Source organism: Talpa occidentalis, unplaced genomic scaffold (assembly GCF_014898055.3).
Source record: "Talpa occidentalis isolate TD23 unplaced genomic scaffold, MPIMG_talOcc4v2.1 talOcc4.15, whole genome shotgun sequence".
NCBI classification, from domain to species: Eukaryota; Metazoa; Chordata; class Mammalia; order Eulipotyphla; family Talpidae; genus Talpa; species Talpa occidentalis.
The window spans coordinates 45,681,631-45,694,252 of record NW_023601543.1 but is presented as its reverse complement, the minus strand read 5'-3'; the positions used below and the strand labels follow the sequence as shown (position 1 = coordinate 45,694,252).

At 37.9% G+C, this 12,622-nt stretch overlaps 1 protein-coding gene across 1 annotated transcript in view; it reads left to right on the top strand.

The window, feature by feature from the left end:
* Window positions 1-12,622, top strand: part of TAF1 (TATA-box binding protein associated factor 1) — a 103,968-nt gene that overhangs the window by 56,433 nt on the left and 34,913 nt on the right. Inside the window, 2 exon segments of the mRNA XM_037512272.2 lie at window positions 198-290; window positions 377-461. Of these exon segments, the coding sequence (XP_037368169.1) occupies window positions 198-290; window positions 377-461 (178 nt within the window).

The window sequence follows — 12,622 nt, the reverse complement described above, 5'->3', positions numbered from 1 at the left end:
GATCCCAACTCTATTACAGCAATGTAATTCATTGACCATTTAAGTCACATACAAAGTTTTGTATGATTATGTCTATCTGGGGGAAATGGGTTCTCCATAGGTTTTTTTCATTCTTACTGGATTAACCCAATGAAATTTGAGAATCTATGGTATGAAGAATGATTTCCATTTAATTTCTTATGCTTTCTTTATTCTAGTCTTGGCCATTTCATCACCCAGTTAATAAAAAGTTTGTTCCAGATTATTACAAAGTGATTGTCAGTCCAATGGATTTAGAAACTATACGTAAGGTCAGTCATTTGATCTAAAATTTAGTCTTTCTGGTGTCAAGTAACCTTGTTATATGTATCTGAGTCCCTGATTCTTTTAATCACAGAATATCTCCAAGCACAAATACCAGAGTCGGGAGAGCTTTCTAGATGATGTCAACCTAATTCTGGCCAACAGTGTTAAGTACAATGGTGGGTATTTCTCCTTATCCACCCTCTCTTTCCATCAGTCTGTCCATCTAACATCAGTTAGTATTATTAATATTTAAGTTCATATAACATCCTTGAGCAGTGATATAATCAGCAGAATCAGTCAAATGACTTAATTTGCCTTTTTAAAAAAAACAGGCATATATTTTAGTATGTATTTTCTATAAAGTTTGCAAATAATAGTGGAAAAAACAATGTGCATTTATTTTTTAAACTGGAAAGTGCAGGAAAATGAGATCAGAATAAAACTCAAAGGATGTTATTGTTTTGAACCATTACTGTTTTCTATAAGATGTGAAAGTTCATCTATACCCTAGGCCCTAAGGAAATATATGACTATAGACTATGGCAAGCTTCCACATAGCCTGGAGTTTTCGCTCAGTGTGTGAACTGATTGGATAAAATATGCCAGGTTCTGTGCTAGCTACTTAATCTATTTATAGAAAAGACATGATCACTGTCCTCAAATAATGCAAAGTCCAATTGATGGGAAAGTTAAAATGCAGCATGTCAAGGACTATATTAGAAGGATACACACACAAAGTGCACTAGAGAAGAGGAAGGAGCATTCTTTACCTAAGGTTTAGGGAAGACTTCATAAACATTCTAATAAAGTTCCATTTTCGCTGACTCAACTGTTAATAAACATTGATTGAGCACCTAATGTGTGCTGCCATGGATAGATGCTACAAATATAAACCCAAATTAGATAGGGTCCCTGTCCCCAAATTGGTTATAGTTAGAGAAACAACAACAACAAAATTACAGTACTGAAATAGTGTGCTAGATGCATGCATCCAGTGCTGTAGGAACACAAACAGGATATCTAAATCAGTGAGATTAGAGAAAGCTTTCTGGGAGAAAGTTTTCTTAAGCTAAGAAAGAGTTCTAAAGGATTAGTGGAGCTTGCTAAGTAAAGAATAGGGAGGTAGAAATGTTGTAGACAGCAACAATATGTAAAGACACAGAGGCCTGAAATTACATTATAAGCTTAAGAAATAAGTTGCTGGGGTTGCAGTACATGTTATATGACTGATAATGCATAGAGAGGTAGATAGGAGTCAAATCCTAGAGGGCCTGTGTGCTATATGCCATACTTGAGTTTTTTAGCTTTGCCCTCATTAGGAAGACAGTGGAGGAACTAAGCAGTGAAATGATAACACCCTATAACTCCTTAAGCAAAACAAAAGAGAGAGCCAAGGACATTTGAGAGAATTGCCTAGCATACTAAGATCTCAAGGACATTTGAGCCTAGCATACTGAGATCTCAAATAAAAATATACATAATTGTATGGTTTTTCTCTAGCAATATCTAGCAGCCCAAGTAATGTGGCTGTGAGTTTGCCAGATAGGAGAAAGAACTGGAGGTAGGAAGTAAAGGTGGAAGAAAACCAGAAAGACAGATGAAGAAATGTATAGTCTGGGCATAGAGAACAGAATGTTCAATGTGGAGGAATAGAAAATCAGGGGCAAGTTCAGAGGAACTATACTTGACTAGAACCTATATATTTCACTAAAGGAAGTGGTAGGAGATGAGTCTTACATTTTTGCTCCATTTCAATTGTACTAAAAGAATCTACTTCCTCCCTCGTGCTTTTCTTACTGCTCATCAGAAATTAGAGAGTGGAAATGACCTTTGTTAGGTCGGTTATCTCTTCATTATTGTCTTCTAAAAGATCTAAAGCTGGTTAGTCAGAATTCTGGTAGTAGAAGTATTGGTGGGCGCAGAGATGCCTAAAAAATGATTATAGGAAGTAATAAGCACATTGTGGAGAGGCTGTTCTGTCTGGTGATGGATGGCTGACTTTTAAAAAATACAGGGCAGATTTTCAAGTAGGATAATAAGAAAAGTCCTGAAGTCATTAATAGAAAAATTTGATAGATGGACAAATCACAGAAGACAAAAATTAAATAACTAATGAATAGGAATAAATATTTAAGTTGCACCTAGTAATTAAAAAAATACAAATTGAAACAGTTCCCTTTTTTCACCTGTCAGATGAACTCAGTTTCCTCCTAAATTGAAAGTACTCAGTGTTAGTGAGGCACAGATACTCTCACATTTTGCTATTAGCAATATAAAATTGTAAGACATTTCTGGAAAACTCTATGACAGCATTGAGAAAATAGATAAACAGACTTTCTAGTCAGGTGTAGTTGAATTTGAATATTGGTCCCATCACATAATACCATTGTGACTTGGGCAAGCAACTTAGCCTCTGCTTTCCTAGCTGAAAAATAGAAATAATAATAGCACTCTCCTCAGAGGGCTGTTGTGAGGATTAAATAAAATAATGCACCTAAGTGCTTAGCATGTGGTAAGATAATTTTTCCTAATCAAAGATGTAGACAAAGATATTCATGATATTATTTGTATTATGAGAACTAACCCATATAGTTCATGTAAAAGGAATGATTAGTTACTATGCCATGTACGTAGTGGATATTTTTGTGTGTGTAATGAATTTTATGTAAAGATTTTTAAAATGACAAAAAATACAATATTAAGTGAGAAAAGCAGAACACAAAACTTTTATTCCAGTTCATACTAAAAAAAAAAAAATTCTTCTAATTGAGGTAACTGGTCCATAATGTTGTTTGTTATGTAGAGGTATGGGATCCACCCCTACAAGTGGTGGTGTTACCACACCATACCCACCACCAAAATACTTGTAGTCCTTTACCATAGTCCAGTGTGCTCCCTCCCCACTTTTTTGTCTCCCCACTCCCTCCCACTCTGGTAGCCTCAGTTCTACACTCAGTTCTACACTTAGATTTCTAGGACAGACATGTTATTGTTTTAGCTTTATTTGACTTTGCTTTGTATCCCACATGTAAGTGACATCATTTGGTTTGTCTTTCTCCTTATAATTTATTTCACTGAACATAATCCCCTCCAGTTCCATTCATGTTGACACAAATAGCAAAAGTTTTATACTTTTCTTAGGCTGTGTAGTATTCCATTGTGTATGTGTACCATATCTTCCTCATCTGCTCATCTGTTTTGGGGCACTTAGTTTATTTCCATTGCTTGACTTATAAATAATGCTGATTCAAATGAACATAGATGTGCATATATTCATTTGGATTAGTGTTTATGTATTCTTCAGGTAGATACCTAGGAGTGGAATTCCTGGGTCATATTGTAAATCCATTTTTAATATTTTGAGAAACCTCAATACCATAGGGACTGGACCAATCAACATTCCTACCAGTGGTATAGGAGGGTTCCTTATTCTCCATGTCCTCACCAATACTTGCTGTTACTGGTCTACTTTTTTGAAAAGATTATATGTGGGGGGAGGGGGGGAGGACTGCAAGGAACCATCAAACATGATAGCAATGGTTATTTCTGAGATGTGGGGTTTAGAATTGTCTTCATTTTCATCTTTTAAGTTTTCCATGTTTTCTTGTATTTTTAAAGAAAGATTTATTTTATAAATATAAGCATATAAGAGCTGGAGTGTAGGCCAGAGGTGTGGGGGGCAAAGTAGGGGGGTTGAGAGGATTCACCAGAGACAGAATGGGGAGCAGAATAGGCTTATTGACTAAAATACACTGCTGAGGGGAGCAGTGGATGAGACAGGAGAGGTCTGCTGTGCCATGTGGGTTAGCTCCCTGGCCGGGGATCGAACTTGTGCTGCAGTGGCTGCAGGTAGCTTCATAGTGCTGAGACTTAACCCCTTGTGACACCAGGTAGGCTCACGTTTTCTTGTGTTTATGTAAGGTAGGAAGCTCTTCCTAATAGACTCGTTCTTATTGAGCACCTATTGTGCCAAGCAAAAAGTCAAGTGAAGAAGGTAGGGAAGAAGTTCTAGGCAGAAAGCACAAAAGCAAAAATAGATGAGACTGTCTTGGATAGGGAAGTGCAAATAGTTGTTTAACAAGAGTGCAGATTGCGAGCTGATTTTGTTGGTAAGAGATTAGTTTTTAAAGGTAGATGGGGCCAAATCATGAAGGCCTAGGATGTCATACTAAGCCTTAAAGTGGGGGGGAAGCCATATCAGTATTGTAGTAATATCATTCTGGAAGTTATATGAAGAATAAATAGGAGAGGAATGAGATAAGGAGACCAGTAAAGAGACGTTTGAACAGTCCAAGTTTAAAAATATTGAGGTCGTCAACTGACGTAAGTAGCAATAAGAATGGAAAGATGGGGATATGTTGTAGAGCTATTGAGGAAGTAGAATTTGATTATCATCATAAAATGGTTACAAGTTGGGTGAATGTGTAAAGGACAAAGTGGACTCAAGATGATGCCAAATGTTCATATGTTCTTGGTAAGAACATTACTTGGTACAAAGTTATAGAGGACTGTAAATGTTCATTCCCTTTGAGTAATTTTAACTGTAGGGAGAACTCTGTACAGGTTTGCAAAAGTATATGTACAAATGTACACGTTATTATAAACATGGAAATTTTTGAATATTCAACAATATCCAGGCAATTGGTTAAATAAGTTATGACACATCTATATGATGGTATACTGTTTAGCTATCAGAATGGTAGATGGTAGATTAATAAATGAGGTGGGGCCTTCCTGGTGGAGCAAGGGGTTAAGCATCAGCACTATGAAGCAGTCCTCAACTACTGCAGCACTAGTTCGATCCCTGCCAGGGAGGTGACCCACATGGTGCAGCAGGCCTCTCCTGTCTCTCCTTCTGCTCCCCTCAGCAGTGTATTTCAGTAGATCTGCCTGTTCTGCTCCCCACTCTCTTTGGTGAATCCTCTTACCCCTCACACCTCTGGCCCACACCCCAGCTCTTATATGCATAAAGAAAGAAATCTTTAAAAAAAAATAAATGAGGTGTATTTGTATGTGCTGATATAAAAACTTATGCATGATATATTGTTAAAAACTCAATTATTCAACAGTATATATTGAAGGGGTTGCCAATTCAGAGTCTATGAATTGACTACCTAGTACTTTGGTATACTGCTACATGTTATCTTAGTTTTTAAAATATGGGGGCTGATTAGGGAAAAAAACTAAAGCTAAGAGATGCTTGCTATATATTGGAAGACAACAATTAATGGGTCTGTAAGTTTTCTTGATGTCAGAGAGAGCGAGAACACAAAAACTGGATAGATGCAAAGTTATGATAGGAAAGTAGAATATTAGAATTGAAACTTTCAGAGGTTTCAGTTTTAGTACAGGCAACATTCTGGATATGGGCTTGGATGGATATGTTTGACTGGAGCAGAGGCGCAAACCTTTGCTGTGAAGGTTTGCAAGGAGTTTCAATGGGTGGGTAGTACATGTGACCACTCACTACAGTAAACCAACATGATGAGGAGGGATTTGGAGCCAAGAGGAATTTGAGCCAGGTGTGAAAGTCCTTGGTGAATGTGTGTGGGTTAATAATGATGGTGAATAAAGATAATGAGGAGCGATCGCAAATTCAAATGGCTTATAAGGGACAAGCAAGTAATATGTAAATGTGTGTAATGGGCTACATGTGGATTGTAGTAAACTGGAAGAGTACATATTCCATGTAAAAGGGCATATACTCTAACTTCATTGGATTGTTGTCCTAAGAAGATGTGTTTCTAGTGTTACTAGGTATCTTAATTTTTCAAAAGAAGCTGAAAGTCTGAACTTTTTTCTGTCTGTGACAGTTCCTGATTTTTACATATGTGCAAATAGTTTTTAAAAATTAACTAATCAATACAAAGTAAAAATCAAAATCAACAAGCAACTATAAACCAGAGACACACTACGGGGTTGAGGGAGAGGCGGGGAAAGGAAGGACTAGAGTCAGAATAAGGGGGGAGGTGCAACTGTATGGGGAATATAACCAAAACGAAAATGCATACATTGTGCAAAGATGAAAAATAATGTAAGAATTATATAAAATAAAATATTTAAATTAAAAAAATTAACTCTGTAGGCTAAGTAAAAGTATCTCTCTGCAGGCCAAATATGGCTCCCAGGCAACTGGTTTTCAAAACTTTGGCCTAGTAGAGAATCAGTCTCAAAGTGGGAGGGATTTTTTTTTTAATTTATATACTTTTTACATCATTGTTCATTCTCCTCTCAGGTATAATCCCCATAAAATTACCACCATGAAGACACCTATGACCCATTACCATAGACTCTTGTGCTTTTCCCTCTCCTGTTTTGTTTTTTTTTTAAGATTTATTTATGCATACAAGAACTGGGGTACAGGCCAGAGGTGCAGGGGGTGAGAGGATTCACCAGAGACAGAGTGGGGAACAGAACAGGCAGATTGACTGAAATAGACTGCTGAGGGGAGCAGTGGGGGAGTCAGGAAAGGTCTGCTCGCTATGTGGGTTGCTCCCTGGCCGGGGATTGAGCTCATGCTGTAGTGGCTGCAGATAGCTTCATAGGTTGTGTCTTAACCCCTTGCACCACCAGAGAGGCCCCTTCCCTCTCCTGTTTTGATCCCTCTCCCTCCCCAGCTGAATGTCATCAATTTGTAGTGTGCCTGCTAGTTTGTCTTTTATTTTTTTCCTGATCCCTTATTTGGTTTCCACATGTTGCTGCTATAAGTGAAACCATCTGATATTTTTCTCTTTCCTTCTGACTTATTTCATTGAGCATAATCCCTTCCAGCTCCATCCATGTTGTTGCAAATGGCATGAGTTTATTGATATTTTTTGATTGTTGAATAGTATTCCATTGTGTACATATACCACATTTTTTTTTTTGATCCAATCATCTGTTTTGGGGCACTAAGGTTTGTTTCCATAGCTTAGCTATTGTAAATAGTGCTGCAGTAAACATAGGAGTGCGGGAATCCTTTCGAATTAATATTTTTGCGACCTTTGGGTACATTGCTAGGAGTGGAATTGCTGGGTCATATGGTCGTTCCATTTTTAATAGTTTGAGAGTCCTCCACACAGCTTTCCATAGTGGTTGGACCATTTTGCATTCCCACCAGCAGTGTAGGAGGGTTCCTTTTACTCCACTTCTTAGACAGCATTGTTTGTTGTCAGTTTTTTTAATATGTGCCATTCTCACTGGTGTGAGTTATCTCATTGTGGTTTTGATTTGCATCTCCCTGGTTATAAGTGATGTTGAACATTTTTTCATATACCTGTTGACCATTTGCATTTCCTCTTTGGAGAAGGTGTCTTTTTTAGCTCTTCTGTGCATTTTTTCACTGGATTGTTTGCTTTGTTTTTGTTGAGTCCTGTGAGCTCTTTGTAGATCTTTGTCATCAATCCCTTATCAGTTGTATGGAGTTCAAAAATTTTCTCCCAGTGAGTAGGGTGTCTCTTTGTTTTGGTTATTGTCTCCTTTGCTGTGCAGAAGCTTTTTAGTTTGATGTAATCCCAACTGTTTATCTTTCCTTTACTTTCTTTGCTTCAGGGGATGAGTCTTTAAAGATATTTCTGAGATGTATGTTGTGGAGTGTTTTGCCTATGTTTTCTTCTATATATTTCATGGTTTCAGAGCCTATATTCAAGTATTTTATCCATTTTGAGTTGGTTTTTGTGCATGGTTTGAGGTAGTAATATATTCTTTGCATGGGATGGTCCAGTTTCCCCAGCACCACTTACTGAACAGGTTGTCCTTGTTCCATTGGATATTCTTTACTCCTTTGTCATAGATTAGTTGTTCATATATATATATATATATATATATATGACTTCATTTCTGGCTTTTCAATTCCATTCCATTGGTTTGTATGTCCATTTTTGTTTCAGTACCATGCTGTTTTAATTACTATGGTTTTGTAGTATAGTTTGAAGTCTGGGAGTGTGATACCACCATTCTCCTTTTCAGTCAGGAGAGCTTTGGCTATTTTAGGTTTTTTTTTTTTTTTTTTGTGATTCCATATGAATTTTAGCATTGTTTGTTCTATTTTTTTGAAGAGTGCCATTGAGATTTTTATCAGGATTGCCTTGGTATTTCTTTTAACAATGTTTTATAATTTTTATAGGTCTTTCACCTCCTTTGTTAGGCTTATTCCCTGGTATTTAATTTTTTGGGTACAATTATAAATGGGATTTTTTAAAAAAAAATTATACAAGAACCAGGGTACAGGCCAGATGCGCAGGAGGGTGAGAGGATTCACCAGAGACAGAGCGGGGAACAGAACAGGCAGACTGACGAAATACACTGCTGAGGGGAGCAGCGGGTGAGACAGGAGAGGTCTGCTTCGCCATGTGGGATTCTTGTCAGCTGGCCAGGATCAAACCTGCGCTGCAGAGGCTGCGGACAGCCCCACAGTGAGGCGCTCAACAGTCTGCACCACCAGGGAGGCCCTATAAATAGAATTTAAAAAGAAAATTTCTTCTTATTCAGATTGATCATTTTCATATAGGAAGGGTACTGATTTTTGTGTTTTGATTTTGTATCCTCCTACTTTGTTAAACTCGTTGATTATTGTAATTAGTTTTTCTGTAGAGTTTTTAGGGTTCTCTGTGTACATTATGTCATCTGCAAGTAGTGATAGTTTTACTACTTCTTTCCCTATTTGGATTCCTTGTATGTCTTTTCTTGTCTTACTGTTCTGACTAGACTTCCAGTATTAATATTGAAAAGTAGTGTTGAGAGTGGACATCTTTGTCTTGTTCCAGCTCTTAAAGGGAAAGCTTTCAGCTTTTTACCATTCATTTGGAATGATAATGGCTTTGGGTTTGTCGTATATGGCTTTTATTATATTAAGGTATGTTCCTTCTATTCCAAGAATTTGGAGAGCCTTCATCATAAATGGATGCTGAACTTTGTCAAATGCTTTCTCAGCATCTATTGACATGATCATATGGTTTTTATTTTTTTGTTGCTGTTTTGAATTTCACAGTAGGAGGGATTTTTTTATCCCAGGAAAAGTAAATAATTTGGTAGCAGTGATGGACAACATAGAAGGCTGACTTTCTCCCTCATCCCTCCCTTAACCAGTATGTGAGAATATTTTAAACTTTTGTTAGGAATGTAAGGGTTAGTGAAGTCATATGATACGAAGTATGACATCTTTTGTATTAGAAAAACATCCATCGTGTAGTTGAGTCGTTGAAGGCACATAAGAGATGTTTCCTAATATCAGGTATTATACACAAAATAATACTTTTTGTTTAAAGCTTTATTGGTTTGCCAGATATGAACCTGCTGCTGCTCTTGTTTGTTTTGTTTGTTTTTTTTAAAGATTTATTTGTTTGTTTGTTTGTTTGTTTATTTATTTATTTATACAAGCACTGGGTACAGTCAGAAGCACGGGAGGGTGAGAGGATTCACCAGAACCAGAGCGGGAACAGAGCAGGCAGACTGACGAAGTACACTGCTGAGGGGAGCAGCGGGCGGCAGAAGAGGTCTGTGCGCCACGTGGGACGCTCGCCCGGTGGCTGGGAATCGAACCGGCGCTGCAGAGGCTGAGGGCAGCTTCGCAACTCAGTGCTCAACCGCTGCGCCACCAGGGAGGCCCTGTTTTGTTTGTTTTTGAGGGCTCTGAAGTTGGTGCTTTTTTTGAAAAAGATTTATTTATTTATGCATACAAGAGCTGGTGTACAGGCCAGAGATGCAGGGGGTGAGAGGATTCACCAGAGACAGAGTGGGGAACAGAACAGGCAGACTGACTGAGTTACACTGCTGAGGGGAGCAGCGGGCAAGTCGGGAGAGGTCTGCTGCGCCATGTGGGTTGCTCCCTGGCTGTCTGGGGATCGAATTCAGTGCTGCAGAAGTTGCAGATAACTTCATATGTTGCGTCTTAGAACCCCTTGCGCCACCAGGAAGCCCTGAGATTTGCTTTTCTTAATTAAAGTTGTGGGTTGTTTACATGTCTGTATAACTTTGGGGTTACATTTTTACTCCTTGTATACATACTTCACTCAGCAAAGTTCATGTGGAATTTGTTCCCTAATTTAAAATTTTTATTTCAAGGGCCTCCCGGTGGCGCAGCGGTTGAGCGCTGGGTTGCGAAGCTGCCCGCGGCCTCTGCGGCGCCGGTTCGATCCCCGGCTGCTCCCCGGCCACCGGAGGAGGATCCCACATGGTGCGCAGACCTCTCCTGCCGCCCGCTGCTCCCCTCAGCAGTGTACTTCAGCCCTTCTGCCTGCTCTGCTCCCCGCTCTGGCTCTGGTGAATTCTCTCACCCTCCCGCGCTTCTGACTGTACCCAGTGCATGTATAAACAAAAACAAACAAATATAATAAATAAATAAATAAAAACATGCCTCTATAAAAAAAAAAAAAATAAAATAAAATTTTTATTTCAAAAAATTTTACTAACCAAAACTAGTAGAGTGATATCTTGAGGATTATTTTGACTCCTTTCATGTTTTCCATGCATAATATATTATATGTAAGCATGTTTCCATAGCATTTTATGTTTCTTATTTGACTTGTCCCATGTTAGCACAAGTATAGCCCATGAGCTGCTACATTGCATATAACCAGAGCACCAAGGTTAGGGTCATTCGATAAAAGTGGAAGATATGTAACATTCTATATAAAACTGCAACTGGAAGTATGCAGTTGGGAATTCAATCTTGTCCTTAAGTGGTAGCGATGGACTATACACTAACACACTCTCATGCCTTCCGTCTCCCACACAGGTAATGGTTCAGTCTCACAGCTTCTGTTCATGTTTAAGTAACATTTGAAAAGAATGGTAGTAGGGAAACCTATAAACTTGGAACTATTTGTTGTAGTCTCAACAGGTACAACATTTCATGTCAGTTAAAGTCATACAGATAAATTCCTTCTGAAAAACACCCCAAACTTTTTGTTAGTCTTAACAAAGTCAAGGATATAAGTAGTTGGCAGAAGTTTTAATACTTAATGTTTTATTGAATTTGAAATGAACTACATAGTCTGTACCAGTAGGTAAAACCAAACTATTCATGTTGAGATCCCTTTACCCAAAGAATTTCCTAGTAAGTTATTCCTCTACTGCTCTTTAAACCAGAATTTGTTTGTAAGAATCCATCTTCAGGGTGAACCAAGGATAGGTCAAGCATCTATCTCTCATCTCTGAAGAGAATAAAATCTCCCTCAATCTTTCAGCCTCTTGCTGCCATTCTTTTTCTTTCTCTTCATAACCAGCTGTGAGATTGAATCAGTACCTGTATGGGAGACAGAAAGCATGAGGGTGTGTTATTAGTGTATAGTCCATCACTACAACTTAAGTACAAGATTGAATTCCCAACTGCATACTTCCAGTTGCAGTTTTATATGTGGTAAATATACATTAAAATGTACTGTTTTAACCCTTTTAAAGTGTATAATTCAGTGACATTAAGTACATTCACAGTTTCGTTAAACCATCACCACTATCCATTTCCAGAACTTTTTAATCCTCCCAAACTGAAACTCTGTATCCATTCAGCAAAACCCCGTTCTCCCATTCCAATCTCTATTCTACTTTCTGTTTATATATTTGCCTATTCTGGGTACCTCATGTAAGAATCATGCAGTACATAGGATATTTGTCCTCTTATGTCTGCCTTAATTCATTTAGCATGATGTTTTCAAGGTTCATCCATGTTGTAGCAAGGATCAGCATGTTTATTTTATTTATGAATATGTAACATATCTCTTCTATCCTTGACTGCCATCCAGCTCTCATTTAGCTTTAATCTGGCTTCTATGCTGCAACATACCAAATCAACAGGATCATATAATTGCCTGATACAGTGGTCACTTTTCATTTCTTGATCTCATTCCGGTATTTTACATCATTGACTGTTCTTCCCTTAAAACTATATTATGATTGACTTCATAACAACTTTCAGTTCTACTTTTCCTCTTACCTCTTAGTTCCTTTTCAGTTACTCTCCTTTGCTGGAATGTTTTTGTGCCTATTCCTTTAACTTTAGCTACCACCTCTTTCCCACCTACTACCACTCTCACTCTATTCTGGGCAGAGGTCTAGATTCCCAACCACTTGCTGATCATTTCCTCTAGGATGTCCCAGTGTAACTTTAAACATTTCTCAAGTTGAACATATTCTCTCTCCTTACTATCCTTTTCTATTCTGACTTTACCCCCTCTGTCCTTTACTTGATTCATTCCTTTATTGTTTCAAAGCTGTGTTTAGTGGGGTGCTAGCATCACCCAGTAGCTACATTAGAAACTTTGAAGTTATTTTGATTTTCTTCCTTAAATAAATCTTCAACCTCTAATATCTCACAAAAGTCGTCATTATATTTTGCCTAGATTATTACAGTAGTTATTTG